General features: G+C 37.9%; 1 protein-coding gene across 3 annotated transcripts in view; it reads right to left on the minus strand.

The window, feature by feature from the left end:
* The window catches only part of ESRP1 (epithelial splicing regulatory protein 1), a 106419-nt gene that overhangs the window by 8264 nt on the left and 77932 nt on the right, over positions 1-20223 (minus strand). For 2 of the 3 annotated variants that reach the window (XM_027856975.1, XM_027856972.1), the window contains exon 14: positions 11232-11341. The exons of the other annotated variant lie outside the window; for it this stretch is intronic. In XM_027856975.1, coding sequence (XP_027712776.1) covers positions 11251-11341 — 91 coding nt within the window. In that variant the 3' untranslated portion in view covers positions 11232-11250. The remainder of the gene's footprint in view (positions 1-11231; positions 11342-20223) is intronic. 3 annotated transcript variants of the gene reach the window in all.

The following is a 20223-nucleotide window of genomic DNA, read 5'->3' on the forward strand; positions in this document are numbered from 1 at the left end:
ACAGGGCCCATACTGGAAAAAAAATTTTCCCTTCATTAATCTTATATTAGAAACATTAAATTTTTTAGCAGTTGTTTTATGGACTCTCAAAGCTTCATATATCCTTAGGGAAGTATTGAAATGATATGGTAGATGAATGCTGTATTTGGAGTCAGGAAGACCCGAACTTGAATCCTGCCTTGGACACTTAATAGCTACGTAATCCTGGGGAAGTCTTTTATAACCTCTCAAGCCTCAGATTTTTCATATAAAATGGTTGTTGTAAAGATAACACATGTAAAGTGCTTTGGAAGCCTTAAATTATTATACAGATGTTAGCTTAGTAAGAGAAACCCAAACTCTACTTTTGACCAACACATATAGATGGAACCAATGCATGCATTTGATCCTAATTTATAAACCTAATTTATAAAAGAGGCCAAAAGCAAGATTTGGAAAGAGCCTTGGAGAAGTAACCTAGGAATCTAATTTACTGCAGGAGACGAGACCCAAAGAATCTGTGTATAAATTATCATAACTTAATTCATTTTAGGTTCCTAATTAAACTGACTTTTAATTGCTCATGGTGCATTTCTCTGTAAAAGTAGATGAATTAATCCTAGTTTTCCAACTAACTGCCTCACCTACATATATTGTAATGACACACGATTGTTCTCTGTAGGATTATTTGAGGAGGGGGACAAGGACAAGGATTTCACAGGAGGAAAAAGTATGAATGGAATGGGTGCTGCATGGCACAGGTAAGAATACTTTGACGTAGGGCAGTTAGGTGGAGCAATAGGGGAGCTGGGTGGCACAGCGGATAGAGCAGAGGGCTGAGAGTTAGGAAGACTAACCTTTCAAATCTGGCCTCAGACATTTCCTAGCTGTGTGACTCTGGACAAGTCACTTACCCCTTTTTGCCACAGTTTCCACATCTGTAAAATGAGCTGGAGAAGGAAATGGCAAACCACTGCAGTATCTTTGCCAAGAAGACCCCAGATGGGATCACAGAGAGTTGGACACAACTGAAAAACAACTCCACCATAACATACCTGAAGTATAAACCACCTGGTTAACTAAATTGGATAGAACATAGGACCAGTGAGGTAAAATCTAAGATTTGACTCCTCTGTTTTAATTCATTGAGGCAGTGTTGGCATTCTGGACAGAGCTGTCCTTGAAGCCAGGAAGACCCACATCTGATCCATATTGCTGATGTGACCCGAGGGGCGTCATACAACCTCTTGGTTACCTAGATAATTCTCTTAGTGTATAAGTTGCCTAGATGGTGCCAACCTGCACTGACAGAAGGAATTTCCCCATTAAAAGTTCCCTATGCCTATGAAATCATTGTTCCAGTATCCATTCCTTCCAACTCCAGCAATTATAAAAACTGCTTTACATTAGTACTAGACTAAGCTTTATATCCCTCTCAACTCTGGGTTTCTAGAATCCTAGCTCAAAGTATATGTCCTTCTAAGAGTGAATGGAACTTTTTATATAATTTTGCCTAATAAAAATAATAATTATAGCTCAGATTTATGTAGTACTTTAAAGTTTGCAAACTGGTTTGTGTACATTGTCCCACTTGATCCTAACGACCATGTGATATGGGTGCTATTATCATCCTATTTTACAGATGAGAAAATTGAGGTTAAAGACAGTGTGATTTGCTTAGGGACACACAGTGAATATTCCATGGAACAGGCAGTACCCAAATCTTCCTGACTCCAGGTCCAGCACTCTATCCACTATGCCATAACTTTTTTATGTGAAGCCATGATTTCCTGTAATGCTACATGGATGTCTATCAGTCATGGAACATCAACGTCTCAGAAAAACTAAAATGACAACCAAAAGGGCTGAGGAAAGATAACGATGATGGTCATAAGCAGGCTGCAGCATGTTACCAGTGACTCATATTCAAGAAACAGAATAAAGGATATAAGCCCGTCATCCCATGGCCTCCTTCTGAAACCATTGTCCTTTCTCCCCTTTCTCAATGCCAAACTTACCACCCACACCTTAAGCCCTTGACATTTAGCACTGGTTGCCACCAATCTATTGAAAGCCTTCTCTGGAAGGTTACTAATAACCTTATCTCTAAATCTATTGACCTTTCCCCATCCTCATCCTCCATGACCTCTTTCTACACCATTTGGCAGAGCAGTTCAGTGGCTCTTTTTTTTTTTAATGCCTCTCCTCCTCTGGCTATTGTGACACCACACTCTTATGGTTTTTTTTTAATTGCTTATTACTTTCCCTTTGTTTCTTATTGGCTTTTCATCTTTCCATTTCTCTTTAACAAGAGTGTTCCATAAGGTTCAATTACAGACCCATTTTTTCTTCACTATTTACATTTTGTGTCTTGGTGATCTCATGGATTCAATATAGATGACTTCCAAATCTCTACATCTTCAATCTTTCTCTGGGGCTACAGTCACATATTTCCAAATATCTGTTGAATATGTCTACCTGAATATCTTAGCCCCTCAAACCCAACATATCTAAAATAGAACTCATTTTTTGCTCACCCCCTCAACATGTTCTGCCCCTAAAACTCCTTTTAATAGCACCTCCATTTATCCCAGTTTCCCAGGCTTATAACCTTAGAATCTAGATGACTTTTTCCTCACGCTGTACATCCAATTCAATTTCCACATCCTGTCATGAATCTCTTCCCCTCATAGCCTTCCCTCCCTCTTCTGGTCTCCCTCTCAAAAATACACACAGTTCTTCTTTTCTACTGTTATTCCTACCATCTACATTAAGTCTCTCATTTCTTCTTACCTAGACTACTCCTCTAGTCTCCTAACTGGTCCTTCTTGCCTTTACAGTCATTTTTGTTCTACAATGCTTCCTGAGTCATCTTCCTAATCATGTTATGATTATGGTCATTACTTGTTAAAAACTTTTGATGACTATTGATTACCAATCAAAAAGTATCAACCCCCTATCTTTTGAGACCTTCCATGACCTATCCCCAGCCTCCCTGTCCAAACTTATTTTATGCTTCTCCCAATTTCCTATATTCCATAGTCTGGACAAACTGGACTATTATTCATTCCTATTCCCCTAACCCCATATTTCTGACAATCCCTTTCCTTTCATCATTTGATGTTGTTCTTATAATTCAGAGTCTAGAATATATTCTTCTTCTGCCATAGCTTCCTTTTAAGGTCCAACTAAGGTACCACTTACTCCGTGAAGCCTTCACTAATCTGCTCCCCTTTCTAAAAGTGATTTTCCCTCTTTAATTTCTCAGAACATTTTCTCCATCTCTCCTTTACTATATATCACACACACACATCTTGTATCATATTTTTGAGTCATTGTTACAGTCTTTTTGCTAGGCTGAGCTCCTTGACATCAGGCATGTATTTTTCATTTTTTTTTTATCATGTAACACAGTACCTAGCACACAATAGGAGTGAAATAAATGAAATCAAGGATATATATTGCCAGGAAATAAAGTTCTGAATTAGCAATGAATTTGAATGGTACAAGATAATAAAAGACCCAGAGAAAAAGTTTTCAGTATCTTATGTAGATCTTTTATAGAGGATTTACAAGGAAATAAGGATAAGAGTATCTCAGGATAAGAAAGTATGGCACTTAACCCTGTAGTAATAGAAGAATATTCACACCAATAAAATCCTGGCAAGTATCAATATAAACAAAGAAGAATAACTTCTGCATTATTTTGGCTTGTTTCCTATTCATAAAGAGTAAGTAGATTAATTTGGACTCATCACTTTGGTACACAGCTTTACTATTGCTAAATATTCCAAAATGTAAGTTAGAAAGATTCATAGGATCACATTTTAAAGAAGAAAAGAGTAAGAGTTAGATGTGAACAGCCAGAAAATTAGATAAAAAAAGATTTATTCATTCAATGTCAATGGATAAGATATTTTGCTAAGAAGTAAGGGATAACAAAGGTGAACAAAGCACAGCTCTTCCATTACGCAGCACACTAGCTAGTTGGAAAGACAAGACAGGCACATAAATAACTAATATAAATTACAAAGTAGGAATTATAAAGATCTCAGAGACCCAGAGGAATTACTTCCACTTGGAGAGATATCATGGAAAACTTCATGGAGGAGTTGACACATGAGCTAGGATTTCAACAAGCAGACAGGGAAATGAGAATGGTTTGATTCACAGGGGATGGTGTAAGCAAATATAGACACAGGAAAAAGCAGGGAAAATTTAGAACAATAAAGAGTCCAATTTGACAGCAACAGAACACACATGAATGGATGTAGTGTGAGATAATGCCTAAAATGTACATTGGAGTCAGACTACAAAAAACGTTCAATGCTGCTAACTTGAATATGGACTTTCTTTGGTAGGAAATAGGCAACCATTGAAGGTTTGTAAGCAGGGTAGTGATATTATCAGAGCTATTTATTAGGAATGTTTCTTTGCTACTGGTCTGGATAAATTAGTGCTGTGAGAGACCAGAGTCATTTGATGCTTACAATAACCCTGAAAGGCAGGTGCCGATATTAACTCCATTTTACAGTTGAGGGAATTGAGGCAAATAGAGTTGAAGTGACTTGCTAAGTCACACAGACAGTAAATGTCTTGAGTTTGGATTTGAACCTGGGTTTTCCTCCCTCCAGGCCCAGAGTTCCATCCACAGTATCTATCTCAATAAGAGAAATGAGCCTCAAGTTCTAGGGAATACAAATAATAGATATACACTTGAGAATCACCTGCCAAAAGACCAAAGTTGAAGATGGAGGACAGAATCAGGTTACCATGGAAAACCATAGAGAGAAAAGGCTAGACAGAATTTCTTAAGATACCTACATTTAGAAAGTGAGAGAAGAAACAAGAACCAGCAAAAGCAATAAAGGATGGGTCAAAGGAGAATCATGTGAGTGTCATGAAAGTTAAAGGAAGACAATATATAAAGATTGAATTTATGATCAATGTCAAGGTTCAAGGAGGACAAGGACCTAGGTAAGGTTAACTGGATTTGGGGGCAGCTAGGTGACATAGTGGATAGAGCACTGGCCCTAGAGTCAGGAGGACCTGAGTTCAAATTTGACTGACTCTGGCCAAGTCACTTAAGCCCAATTGCTAAGAAAGAAGAAAATAAGGAAAGAAGGGAAGGAAGGAGGGAGGGAAGAAATAAGGAAAGGAAGGAAGAAAGAAAGAAGAGGAGTTTCGAAAGAAGAATTTGGTGGAAGTCAGTGATAAGACAGAAATAGTATTTTCAGTCCAAATCCTGGTAGTGAGGAAGTGGAGGCAAAGAGTACATCATAACCTCTTGAGGACAAAAAGTGTGCAAGGTGAGATAGTAGGTTAAGGGAACAGTGAAGTAGAGGGGGGACGTTTTTGTTTTTGTTTTCATTTCTGGATATAATATCTCTAATAAACTAAGTTTGAAGGCAAAATAAAAGGAGAAAGTAGAGAGGAAGATATTGAAGTTGCAGGAAAGGGCAATTAATGAACCAAGTCCTAGAGGTAGTCAGCAGATGGCATCAAAGCTACGGGCTAGCTCTGAGAAAGAGGACTATTTCATCTTCCAAGATGAAAGGAAGAGAGACTAGACAGAGAAATTTTGAGGTATGAAGGAAGGGAGCTGAAGGAGTTCAGGTCAAATGAGTATCTTCACTGTAAAGAAGTGAGTTCATTTGCTCTGACTAGTGGTAGTAAAGATGGAGGCTGGAAGGAAATCTTATCTTGCCCTTCAATTCTTCATACATCCTACTGTGGAGACAGAGAACACTGTATTTTCCCTTACCTAACTTGAGAAACTCAATTTGAGAATAGGCTGTATTTCAGGGTAAACAACTAATCACATCTAATCCCTATCTTTCCTTCCATTACCCCAGTTCCTGTGCAAAAAAACAAAAACAAAAAAAACCCACCCAAAACAACAAAAGAAACCGAGTTCAACCTACCTTGGACCCTCAAAGTCAACAAAAGACTAGAAGATTACAAAGTCTTTCCAGAAACACAACCAACTGTTGCCAAGTCCAGTGGCTAATTGTGAACCTTATGTGACTGTGTATTTTCTTCTTCTTGTTCTTCCGTCATTCGGTTGTGTCTGACTCTTCATGACTCCTTGGACCATAGCACACCAATACTGTCCATGAGGTTTTCTTGGGTAAAGATACTAGAGTGGTTTGACATTTCCTTCTCCAGCTCATTTTACAGATAAGGAAATGGAGGCAAACAGGATTAAGTGACTTGCCAGAATCACACAGCTAGTAAATATCTGAGGCAGGATTTGAACTCAGGTCTTCCTAACTCCAGGATCAGCACTGTATCCACTAAGTCACCTAGAGGGCTCCATGTATTTTTTATATATTAGTATATAGCACAGTGCCTGGCTCATAGTAGGTGCTTAATACATGTCAACTGAATTACTGAATTATAAGTACCCATGGAAGAGGGCTCAGCCAGTAGCCACTTGCCCCACAGAAGTGCTCTTCTCCGTGTGCCAACCGATGCTTTCCCTTGCCTTGGCTTCTAACAACATAAAGATAAAGGTGGGTGGTGCAGTGGATAGAGTGCTGGTCCTGGAGTCAGGAGAGCCTGAGTTCAAATTCAGCCTCAGACACTTACTAGTTGTGTAACCCTGGGCAAGTCACTTAACCCTGTTTGTCTCAGTTCCTCATTTGCAAAATAAGCTGGAGAAATAAATGGCAACCCACTCCAGTACCTTTGCCAAGAAAATTCCAAATGGGGTCCTGAAGAATCAAACATGATTTAAACAACTCAACAACAAAAAAGCCTTTTACTAACTTGTATTCTAAATCATAATAAAGTAGGTGTTCTTTCCACAACAGTCTTTACCTCAAACAATTCTTATTTGTTGGTCATTTTGCAAAAGCCAGCATTTGAGACAGGCTCTAATATTTTATAAAATCACAGAATTGAGATCATCTAATGCAGTGGTGTCAAAATGAAATAGAAAAAGGGGCCCACTAAACCGTACATAAGGTTCCCAGCAGGTGGCATATTGACTTAGTTATGAAATTTAACAGTATCTACATTTTATTTTAATTTATTTGATTAAACATTTCCCAGTTACATTTTAATCTGGTTTAGGAGGCACTTGGGAGTGTTGTGGATCATATGCACATCTGACACCTCTGCTTTAATGTACAGTGAACCAAAGCCACCTGTTTTGTAAACTTTGGTTTGAAAGGGGACCCTACAGTTTTTAACACCTTCCCACAGGTTTATAGGGCCTAGAAGTGCTTGAAGCTTGATAACAGGCTCCAAGTTTTCCTAAAGCCATGTTTTTCAAGAACACAGCATCCTCAAAGCTATGTTAATATATGATAGGAAATTCCCACTTCATACCTCCAGAGATCCTTCCAGATTTCCCCAGTAGGAGCAATAGAACATCACAGACGAGAGATCAAAGTCCAAACTCTTCCTTAGCAATTTTAATCCAGCTCTTCTTTTCCTCCCACTGCCCTACCATGCCCCCATCAAAGGGTCCCATGAATCAAGTCTTCAGATATTTGAAGAGTTCTCGTGCAGGACAGAATCAGACTCATTTTGCTCAGCCTGAGAGGGCAGAATTCGGAGCAATATGGAGAAGCAATAGAAAGTGAATTTCACAAAAAGAAATTTCCTAGCAATTAGAGTTGTTCAGAAAAGAATACACTGTCTCAAGAGGGGGTCTCCATCAGTAGAGGGCTTCCAGTGAAGGCTGGATAATGACTTAGTGAATGGGAATATTTAAAATCACAGAATCCAATTCGTTTTTCAATAGGAGTCCCTTGTTTAAGATCTCCAATGAGAGGCCACCCAGTCTCTGCTTGAGGACCCCATGACCTACCACAGTCACCCAGGCCATTTTAGGATAGCTCTAAACATCTAAAAATGTTTCATTTTAATGAACCTATTATCTGCCTTACTGCAACTTCCACCTGTTAGTTCTAGTTCAGCCCTCAAGGAACAAACAGAATGAGTTAATGCTCCTTATCCATAAATAAGAGTCATTCAAATACGTGAAGACAGCAGCTATCATGTCAATCTTAAATTCTCTTCATTAGGTTAAACACTGCTCATCTGGCACAATCTCAAGGTCTCTCTCTACTCTGGTAGTACTCCGTATACGTCCTTCCTAAAACATAGCCAAAACCCACCTAATTGTACTATTTGTCTAGCCTACACCTCTCCACCATGTTCACAAGAGTAGCTGAGGGGCTGCCAAATGCTTTGCTAAAATCTAGATGAACTCTACCTGTTGCTCTGCATACAACAAATCCTGGCTCTATGCCTTTTCACTGACTGCTCTCCCATCCCTTGCATATTTTCCCTCCTTGCTTCTACTCCTTGGCTTCCTTTAAGACTCAGCTCAATGCAGAGAGAAATAAGAAGGACCACGAGAACGTTGTTCAAACAATACAATATTGTTGTATAATAACAGCAATATTGTTGTAACTGAATGACTAAGCTATTCTGAGAAATATGAACATTCCAATCGACTACAAACGACTTAGGAAGGAAAATACTATCCACCTCCAGAGAAAGAGCCAACGTATGGAATTATGTATCGTATGGTTCCATATATACATACATGTGTGTGTATATATATGTCAAATGCTGGCCTTCTCTAATATGGGATTGTGAAGGAGGAAGAGAGAGAACTCAGAATTCAAAATGTAACAAAAAAAAAGATACTTTTTAAAACAAAATCTCAGCTGGTATTTTACTTTCTGCAGGAAGTCTTTCATGGTCTCCCTCTCCCCCCACTGCTATACTTCCCCTCAAAGATCACCTCCCATTTGTACTATATATATCTGGTATATAAGTGGTTGTTTTTATATTCTGTCCTTCCTTTAGACTGTGAAACAGAATGAGTTAATGCTCCTTATCCATAAATAAGAGTCATTCAAATACATGAAGACAGCAGCTATCATGTCAATCTTAAATTCTGTCTTGAGGACAGAGGGTTTTCTTTTTGTCTTCTTTTGTTATCTCCAGTATTTAGCACAGTGCCTGTCATACAGTAAGTGCTTAATAAATGCTTGTTGACTGCCTTGCCTTTTTGTGACTCACAAGCCTAGTTAGTAACTCCCCCCCCCCAACTGAGGTTAGTCTGGCATGATGTTCTTGATGAAACCATGGTTGCTTTTTGTGACTGCCACTCTTCTAAATGTTCACTAACCTTCCTAAAATAGCCTAATATTGTGTCAAGAATCACACACACTTGTCTAGAGTTTGCACACACCATGCACACCCCTCTTACTGGTCCTTTTCCAGTCCTGTGATACCTCACTCATTCTCCATGATCTTTTAAAACTAACAGTTTTTTTTTAGTTCTTAATCTGGTGACTTGAACTTACTCAGGGCAGCTAGATGCACTCCTACTACCTTTCAACTTGTCTCTTTGTTCTTTCCTTTCTAATCCCAAGATCATTCTTGTCAGCAGAGAAAACAGAGACACCATAAAAGATGAATAGTTTTTCTTTTCTTGCCTTTATCATCATCAGTCTATATCCCAGATATTAATCCTATACCTTCTTTATTCCTCTTTGAAAAGCTCATTCTGAGCTTGGTGCTCCTACCACTATCGTTAGAGGATAATGCTGTGCTTTTGGAATTTTTTTTTTTATTGTTATTTTTTTTAAAATCAATTATTTATTTTTTGCTTAGGCAATCAGGGTTAAGTGACTTGCCCAAGGTCAAGTGTCTGAGGCTGGATTTGAACTCAGGTCTTCCTGACTCCAAGGCCAGAGTTCTATTCACTGCACCACCTAGCTGCCCTGGAATTGTTGTCTATATCCTGCCCTTGATTCCATATTTTAGAAGGGGCTAGGATTCTAGGATGTTCTAGGATGTTCTGACTAAAGTTCATGTGGCTAAAGTCCTCTTAGCCTCTAGCAAGCATCACTCAGTAACAAGAGTGATCAAAAGCAAGTTCCTGATGAATGAATTTCAAATCAAACAACCCAATTATGCCAGGGGGAAAAGGGACAAAATAATTCATACTTCTATTGCATTTTAATGTTTTATAAAGTTCGTTCTTGATGAAAATTCCATGAACAGACATATCACCCTCATTTTACAGGTGAAAAATTAAGACTTAATGAGGTAAAGTGACTTTCCCAGAGTCACAAAGCTAATAAGCCATCAGAGCCAGGATTCAAACCTAGGTCTTTGAACTCTAAAGTCCAATATTCTTTCTGTGAAACAAATCTCATCTAGACCAGGTCATTTCTGGAACAAATCTCTGGACTTTTTGGTCTTAAAATTTTCACAAAGGATTCTTGCTTCTTTTAGAGGGTAGATTTAAAATTAGAAAACACTTTGAAAGACATGGACCATCTCCCCTACCATGTTTCAGTCCATTTCCTAGGAGAGGCAGCTCTTTCCCCATCAATTTTTAGATGTAAAGAAATATTTAAAAATATACCATTACCAGAAAGAAAACCCTAGTACTGGTCAACATATAGAAGAGCAAGTGAATCTTGAAATACACATAATTGTCACTCCATCAAAACATCCTCACACATACTCCTTAAAAGTAAAGGTAAGAGTACTACAACAACTACTAATGATGATGGTGAGTGATAGTGTACACCATGGTGTAGTATCTAGAGTTGGCTTCAGAATGAGGAAGACCCAAGCTCAAGTCCCACCACTGACATCCAGGCTGTGTGACCCTGGATGAGTCTTTTAAAACTCCCAATGCTCTCAGCAACTTTCTAAGACTCTTAAGATGCAGAGAAGCTATCAATTTGCACTGATAGAAGGAACTCTCTAAATCAGTCAAATCACAAGTCCAGTCCTTATCCCTGTCATTAAGAGAAGCTTACATTTATAAAGCACTATAATATACTGTAACCATAAAGTTTTAGATGTTTGCATGCCATCTTCAAGCAACAGGTGAGATAAGAAGGACAAGTATCAACCCCATCTTTTCAGAGGATAAAACTGAGGTCAGAGGGGTTAAATTATTTGTGCAAAGCTGCATAGCTAGTAAATGGCAGAATCAAGATGCAAACCTAGATACAATGCTATTTCTCCTACCCTACAGCTTCCCTTGAATTCTTATATAATTATAATCAGTCTTTTCTAGCATTTTACCTCATGCTCTTTTTATTTTACTGTTATTTTCTCTATATACTTTTATTTCTCAAACCCCTAACCCAATCTAGACCCAACTGACTTCTGGAAGACTTGAATCTTTGATGCTTGATCTTTGTGAAAATATTTTCTAGCATTTTTATTCTTATTTAAATTGTCACATCACACATCCTTACCTTCTTTTCTGAGGATGGTCTAACTGCTGGGGCCCTTAAATACAAACCCAGTCTTTGGGCAGTGTCCTTGCCTGGTCATTTGTGTGTACAAGTCCATTCTCTGCTGCATACTAGAATGTAAGTTGAAACAGATAGGATCAAAAGATGGGCAATTTGTCACTACTGTCCAGTGTTCCAATGGACTCCACCAGTATGCCAACTTCCTCAACCATAGTTGAAGGACATTGAGAGCCTTGGAAACTTAAGTACACAGTGCCTGGATCAGGCCTTCCAAATCAGTATTTAATCCAAGCCTGGAAGATAAAGCTCCTAACTGAAACTACTTGATTGAAAATCATTTGAGGCCTGTCCTTGAAAAGTACTTTCAAAAAGTTTCTAAGGATGAATGATGGCTTTGATTGACATTACTCAAAAGTCCCCTTTGTCCAATGGACAAAATAAGGCACAATGGGACTAATAGCCCATCGGAGACAGTTCTTCTACTGTAGTAGCTCTCAAAGTGTGATCTGAAGACCCCTAGGGGTCCCAGAACCCCTTTCAGGAGATCTGAGATATCAAAACAAATTTCTTAACATTGCTAAACTGCAATTTGCCTAATAAAATACTGCTCCCCTTTACATCTATATATCTGTGTTGGGTCAGTTTTTCTTCATATATTTTAAACAAAGCAATATACTGAAACAAATTGAATGCAGAAATAGATGAGAGTCTAGCTATCATCTATTAAGCCAGACAGTAAAGAAATCTGCAAAAAATGGCAAACAATGCCACTCTTTTCAATAATTTTTTTTATTTTAGAAAATAATTACTTTTCATTAGAAGCGTTTATTTATATTAACATGAAAAACAATTTTTTAACAAATTAACAAATCAATATTTTAAATTTTTTCACTTTTCAATGCCTATATAAATAAAAGATCTTTAGGGTCCTCAATAATTTTCAAGAGTACAAAGGGGTCCTGTAACCAAAACCAGTGGTTCTCCTACTGTTGTAGTAGGATAGCTCTAAGGCATCTAACATGAGGAATTAAACTTTGATGATTACTTGGTGCCAATCAGATATGTGTGTCTAAGTGAAAAGATATCCTGTTAAATTGACCCCATTATCTTTAGACAAGTGGGGAAATTTAAAGAACATGGGTAACATTAATCTTAGTCTCTAATGGGAGAAAAAAAAATGTTGTCTGCCTAGAATGTTTACCAAAAGATTGTGATTATATGTAACATCTCCCTTTGACCAGAGACAGTCATTACCTATACAAATAAAAAGACAATGTTGACAAGTAAGAAAATGATAAAGAATAAAAAAAGGTAAGTCCATTACAGGGCAAGAGGTGAGAAAACCCAAATCTCCAAGTTTATTTATTCATTTTTTGGCTAGGGAGTGGGGTTAAGTGACTTGCCCAGGGTCACACAGCTAGTAAGTGTCAAGTGTCTGAGGCCAAATTTGAACTCATATCCTCCTGACTCCAGGGCCAGTGCTATATCCACTGCGACACCTAGCTTCCCCATCCAAGTTCATTTTAATGCCAAAGTGATAACTACATCATCATTTAAATATTTGAGTAGTTTCGGGGTCACTGATTCATCTTCTATCATAGCCATTTTCAAGTAATAACTAAGGTGCTTTTCATTTAAGGTTACACGAGGTAGAACATTTCCATGGAAATAATACTGAATTTGGAATCAAAAGACCTAGATTTAAATTCTGGCACTGCCATTTACCACCTGTGTGACATTGGGCAAGTCATTTAACTTTTCTGCTCCTCAGCTTCCTCATCTGTAAAATGAAGGGTTTGGCCTCTAAGGCCAAGTCTTAGGAATAAGCCAAGTTAGATGGCCTCTAAGATCTAAGCTGAGAATTCCTCAATCCTAGGGAGCAGAATGACAATCCAAACCATAAATAGCGTCTTGTTTTAACACAGAAAAAAATCTCATCTTTTCTATTCCCTCCCTCCCTGCTATTTGAGGTGACATGAATTTTGTTGATCCATAGAATGCTTTACAAACACCACATGAACTGAGAACTTGAATCCTCAAAAACATAAATAAGGGGCTTAAACTGTTGCAACAGGACACAAAATTAGAGGGCAAAGCAAATAATTTGCTTTGAAGACAAGAATACAATTCCTTATAAAAGGTCAATGTGTTTCACCCATCAATTACTGCCAGGTGAGATATTTTGGTTAATTGTATCCTGCATTAGCCCTCCAATAATAATAGTAATAATTATAACAATAAATAAAAAGGCAAATATAATAGCAGCACTAATCAAACATTCAAAGATGTGTGAAGTATAATCTACTAAAGTAATACCACATAAGACATTTCTTTCCTTCTAAGCAACAGTACACAAAAATTTTGTTTCTTAAAGTTTTACTTTGTAAATTTTATAATTCTGAACATTAAAAAAAGGATTCCATATACACAGCAGGACACAAAGAGAGGGATTGTTTATGAAAGTGTCAATCTCTACTTCAGGTTGTTAAAGCTTAGCTGTAAATGATGTTTGAACTCTGAGGCAGACCTAGTTTTAAAATCTGTGACACTATACTGAATGACTGATAATTATGTAATCATATCCATCATACTAAGAATGTCTAGAACCAAGGCATCTTCCTTCAAGGACAAAAATACTTTCAAGCCTTTATAAACTAGTGAAATAAATAAGTAAGGAAATAGAGAAAAGCAACAGGATTCATTCACTGTATCCATCTCTTCCTACTTATCACAGAAAAAAAATTTTGTCCGTTTTAATTCTCAGAAAGTTGATGACCCAATTATAGAGTAATAAGTGAGCCTCATTCATTCATTTTTGCTTACTAATCCAGCAAATACCAAGCACTTGAAAAGTATGCAGAAAATGACTTCACTTAAGGGTATCATTTGGCAAAACAAAAACTTCACCCATTCAATAGTACCAACTGGTTCTACTACTTCAAGCCTCGGGCAAAAATTCCCCAGTATTCTATACAAAACAAATTCAAAGGAGAAAAACTAGCAGATTATTACTATATGGTATATGATAACACAATCTTCTAGTCACAATTCCAGATAACACAATGGTCTTTAGAAAATCTCCTTTTCCTGAAAATCCTGTACAAGACTAAAACTTTTTGCTTCAAAAGACTGAAACTCATTGGTGAAGGCACTACGCACTTAGATGCACATAAAAGCCCTTCTACCCCTTATCAATTCAAAAATTGCTATGGCCAACCTTTTAGGAATAAGCATTGCTGAATTTAGGCAGCTAACTAGGCTGGTCTTTAGCTAGATAGAAAATATACAACTTGTCATCAAACCCACACTAGAATACTTTCCAGCTTTTCTTGGACCTACCAGAGTTTACAATCCCCTAGAATAGCCCTTGGGAAGCTAGAATCACCTCCCTATCACAAAGAATTTTAGTAGAGGTGAGGTTAAAAAAAAAAAAAAAAAAGATTTCTAATTTAATGTTTGTTTAGACTCCAACTCTGTTTTCAATTCAATTTAAAAGGTGACTAACAGCCCTACCCTGCAAACTACCTGGGAAAATAATTAAACCAACCACTCCAAAACTTGAAACTATTCCAATCTAGACTTCACAAGGCAAGGAAATAGAATATTAAGAATAATCAAAAAGTTCCTATGAAGAAGCTAAGTCTTTTATCATTGTTCCTAGTAAGCCCAAGAAGCACTTCCTAAGGAGGATGATCACCAATCTGATTTTCAAATTAGAAAGTACTTGTTAATTACCCCTCCAACTATCTTCTGTCAGAGAACTTGAATTAGGGAAAGTGCCAAGACCCTTGCAATTTTTCCTTTTGAATGGTTCCAGGTGTAGGCAGACCTTCTCCTGGTCTAGAAAGTAATGTCACCAGCTAAGATGATGTATGTTGGGGCAGCTAGGTGGCATAGTGGATAGAGTACTATGCCTGGAGTCAGGAAGATTCATTTTCATAAGTTCAAATCTGGCTTCAGAAATGTACTAGCTGTGTGACCCTGGGTAATTCCCTTAACACTGTTTGTCTCAGTTTCTCATCTGTAAGATGGGCTGGAGAAGGAAATGGCAAACTACTCCAGTATCTTTGCCAAGAAAACCCCACATGGGATGACAAAGAATTGGACACAATTGAAATGCCTCAACAAGATGTCGTATACATGCTTTCACCACCTAAATACCCAGTTCTCTGACACAGCAACTTTGCTCTGCTTCCACAAGTTATGTTTCAATAAGTTAGAATTCTGGATTCCTGCAACAGGCCTGGACTCCTAATTGTTCATCTTTAATTAAACTGACACAAGCTACTGGCATAGTAATAAAACGATAGAGCTTGAAAGAATTTTAGAGATCATTTAGTCTAGGAGGTTCATTTAGTCCCAATCTGGAGTCCACAAACTTGCTCTTTTTTTTCCTTTTATATTTTGATTAACTGTCTTTCAATATAATTTATTCCCTTTGTCACTCATGACAAAACATTATTCTGAGAAGGGGTCTATGACAAAAAAAAAAAGCTAAGAGCCTCTGATCTAATTCAGTCCTTTTGTTTTATATGAGAGGAAAAAAAAACACCTCAGTATTAGTTGGTGCTTATTCATACAATATGGTATTTTGTAATGCCCTTTGTTTGTGTCAAAAGAACTTTTGCCTATACACCAATTATTGTACATTGGTATGCTATGGGCAGTAAACATGAAAGCTGACATGACTCATTTTCATTTATTTCACAATGCTTCATGCATAATGGATGTTGAAATTAAAAACCATACCAACTAAGCTTAGTAAGTACTGCTGTCAGAGATCCTCTTTATTAAAAACAGAATACCAACAAGTCTAGTTCTATAGAGGGTTTAAGGGGGCTGACTGTGATCCAAGGTTGAAGAAAAACTTTAGAATTTAATATCGGCTGTAATGCAACACAAAACAGCACATAACCTATTTACGAACCTTGTAGCAAAGAGCAAAGAAAAAGCTCAATTGTCCACACCCCAGAGAACTGGATGCTTTACCCACAAGGGGAAAATGCTTGGTGACTCTCTAAAGGAAGTAACAGAGTTTGCTCTCTGTTGTATGATCTGTACAAGACACTCTATCCCAGCATTTCCTCTGACTGTCCCCCATGCCCAGAACGCTGTCTCTCTTCATCTCCATTTACTGCTTTCCCTGGTTTCCTTTAAGTCCCAGCTAAAATCCCATCTTCTCTAGGAAGCTCTTCCCAGCCCATCTTAATTCTAGTGCCTCTCTTGTGTTAATCATTGCCTATTTATCCTGCATATAGTTTGTTTGTGTAGATTTGTTTGTTGTCTCCCCTACTAGATTTTGAGCTCCTAGAGGACTGGGGCTGTCTTTTGTCCCATTTTTGCATCTCCAGTACTTAGCCAGGCACGTAGTAGATACTTATTAAATGCTTACAGATTGATCTTCAGTCAGGAAATACTCTATACTAATGAAATTAACTCAAGTAGCATATGGCATGACTTAAGACTTAAAAGGGAAGGCAACGAAAAGTTGGCAGGTAAGAAAACTGTGTGCTAAAAATGAACCTCAACTGATGAAGTTTGATGAAAAAATTTGATGAAAAAAATTAAATGAAACAACTGTTCCTAAATTCAGGCATAACCAGGAATTCCAAACCTTATCAAAAAGGCTCCTTGATGAGTATCTCAGGTTTCAAGGTCCACTGTGAAAGTCAACATATTGGTTCCAATGCTTGCTGCTATTTGTCCTCCGTTGTCAGAGAGGACCATGACATCAGGAAGGGGATGCCATGAATTGCAAGCGAATTGGACTTAGGTGAGGGAGGGGCTGTGAAAAGTCACCAGCTTCACTTTCTCCTCTGGAACCATCTGGTTCCAGCAGCCAAATATAGATCAGGATGACTGGAGATAGCCCAGGATGCCGTGGGGGGGACTTTGGCCTTTTCAAGCTAAGGTCTTTAACAGGTTTTAGTTTGACTGAGGCAAAGCCCATTCAGTCATTAAGGCTTCATAAGAAATGAGGCAAAGAAAGGCCTTTTTACATAGTCGTCAACAACAAACAACAAAAATCAATCTGGGACGGGAAGACCCTTAGGGTTTTCTGGCCAAAACAGAAACAACTGGAATTTACACAATACTATTTACAATGTAAAATGGTTCCAAAGATAACCACCTAAGCTAGAGGGAAGAGTGAAGAAGGTTATGGGCTACCTAGAATGACTTCAGGCTGGTTTTTGCATACTAACTTAACAGGACACTGCTTTTGCAAGCAAATAGATGACAGAGAACTTGAGCACATTTTCTTTACATTTAAACCAGTTCTACAGAAAACAACCTGAATCCTCATAAGAGCCTTTGCACATACAGCAAAGAAAGGAACATGGCACAGATTAGGAGTGGTGCCAAAATAGGATGACAACATGAAACACCAGAGCCCCCTGTTTCTTTTTTTTTAGTGAGGCAATCGGGGTTAAGTGACTTGCCTAAGGTTACATAGCTAGCCCGTGTCAAGTGTTTGGTCTGAGGCCGGATTTGAACTCAGGTCCTCCAGACTTCAGGGCCGGTGCTCTCTCCACTGTGCCACCTAGCTGCCCCCAGTGCGATGTTTGACCATCATTCTTTGCTAGGGTAACATGTGTACCTGACAGGTTAAAAACAAAAAATGAACAACAAAAAACCCTCCTTGCTTCTGATCATATTTTTAGGCAAATTAACTGAAGAGAGGCACTCAAGATTTTGTTTTTCCTTCAAGCTACCTCGGAGGAAGTTAAGAATTTCCTTAACTTTAATATCATAGGTCAGGCCCTGCATTCTGACCTCCATGCTGTGGAGGAATATTGCTAACATTAGCAGCTGTAGGGAAGTAGCCAATACTATTAGATGAACCTCGGGGCTAGAGATAGAAAAGCACAGTGAACCAAAAGAAACAGATGACCATCTTTCAAAATATATATATTCAACTACTTAAGGAAAACAAGTTTTCCCAAGCCCCTCCTACTATGTGCACTGCTCACTGACATGAAGCCAAAGAAAGGAGACGGCAGTTCAAGAAAAAATCTGCAAGATGAGATCCCACAAATCATTTCACCCTCTCCTGCAATATGACATTGTTTTGCTTTTTTAAGTAGGGCACAGCTAAGCTACAGTCAAATTGCCCTGAGATAATATAGTTATCAATGTCTCCATCTGGTGTTTCTCTAGTAACCACCTCCAAGGAGTTCAAAGCACATTAGTTACTGAATTTTGTTTGTTTTATGTTGACCTCAGTTGGTTATAACAAAGTGCTCAGAGGCCAAGGTTACAGGATTGATTCTCATTTAGACTAATTAGAATCATTTCTATTCCCCACCCATAGAACGTTCCCCCAATCCTAGACAGCCATCTTGAAAATATACCATTGATTACAAGGTAGAGTCAGGGCAAATTCATCACCACTAAAATAAACCTCAAAGCACATACTTAGAACATCTTTATGTGGGAGGACAAAATAATTATATAGTATTAGACAAAAAGAAATTTATCTTCATTCACTAAGATATACAGCTTACCCATTTGAAAGAGGGAAAAACAGTATGAAAGTAGAAATTATAGTAGACTAGAAAATCTGCATAGTTTTTGACCCTTTCTCTTTCACCATCTTTTTCACTCCATTGTCATATTTTACCACTTCTCAGCTCTACCTCATTCTTTCCACTAATGCCCTAATAGTCTAGCTGTCCTGGTCCTGGATTACTGCCAACAGCCCTCTTAGCTATGTATCTCTTGACTTCAATTCAAATGACAAAGAGACCAGAATAGTCATGGAATTTTAGAAGCGATCTTAGAGACACCTCATTTTTACATGAAAAAACCAAGATCTAGAAAACTTTAATGACTTGTTCAGATGGAAAAGCTAGTTGTTTCAATCCAATGTTCTTCCCATTATACTGTTTTTCATTATACTGTTTTCATCACCTTTAGTCCCTGTTCAAGAATCTAATGGCTCCCTATTGACTACTGTATCAATTGATACATCTTAACAATCAATATCCAAATGCCCCTATTTTCTCACCTCTCAGTGACAGTGCTTTATACAGGCACATAAGCATAATAGTTATCTCTATAATAAGCAACAGAAAGCAATGAATATATAAAATATGTGGGTAATGACTAAAGACTTAAGGACTGTACATGCTCAGATAGCAATAGCTTTTGTCAAGTTTTAATTAATTTTGTCAAGTATATTAGACAGCTAGGTGGTGCAGTGGATGGAGTGTTGGGCCTGGAGTCAGAAAGACTTGAGTTCAAATCCAGCCCTGGGCACTTACTAGTGTGACTTTGGGCAAGTCACTTAACCTGTCTGCCTCAGTTTCCTCATCTGTAAAATGGGGATGATAATTAATAGTACTTACCTCCCAGGGTTGTTGTGAGGATCAAATGAGATAATATTTATTAAAATGCTTAGCACAATACCTGGCACATAGTAAGCACTATATAAATGCTAGCAATTATAATAATAATTATTATTATTACTAATTATTGTGGGTATTTTCTTCTTTATGTTCATGCATGTATGTGTTAGCAGACTTGTGATTTTGTCAGTATGGGGAGCTTCTAGTGAAAAATTTTCTCTACCAATACTGTCATTCAGTCAATAATCCACCATTGAATTTATGAATCACTTATTTTGTGCTGGGCATCAGATTAAGCACTGAGAATACAAAGAGAGGCAAAAGCAGTCCATGCCCTCAAGGAGCTCACAATTTAATGGAGGATCATGACTGCAAATGGGCATGTACTTAGCAATTTATGTCTTACAGAGATGTCTGGAGCACTGAGAAGTCCAGTGACTAGCCCAAGAACCAGAAACTGGAACCAGGAACCAGAGGCAAGACTAGAATTCAGTTTTTCCTGGTTCAAAGACCAACTTTCAATCTACTATGCCACATTCTCCTCAATTATTTTAATAAAACTCTTCTATCTTCATTGAAATAACTAGTATTCATAGAAAATGGTATGTTCGATTAAGTATGGGTACTTTCATTCAGAATAAAGA

This window comes from Vombatus ursinus, unplaced genomic scaffold (genome assembly GCF_900497805.2).
Source record: "Vombatus ursinus unplaced genomic scaffold, bare-nosed wombat genome assembly UNPS02011767.1, whole genome shotgun sequence".
In the NCBI taxonomy this organism is placed as follows: Eukaryota; Metazoa; Chordata; class Mammalia; order Diprotodontia; family Vombatidae; genus Vombatus; species Vombatus ursinus.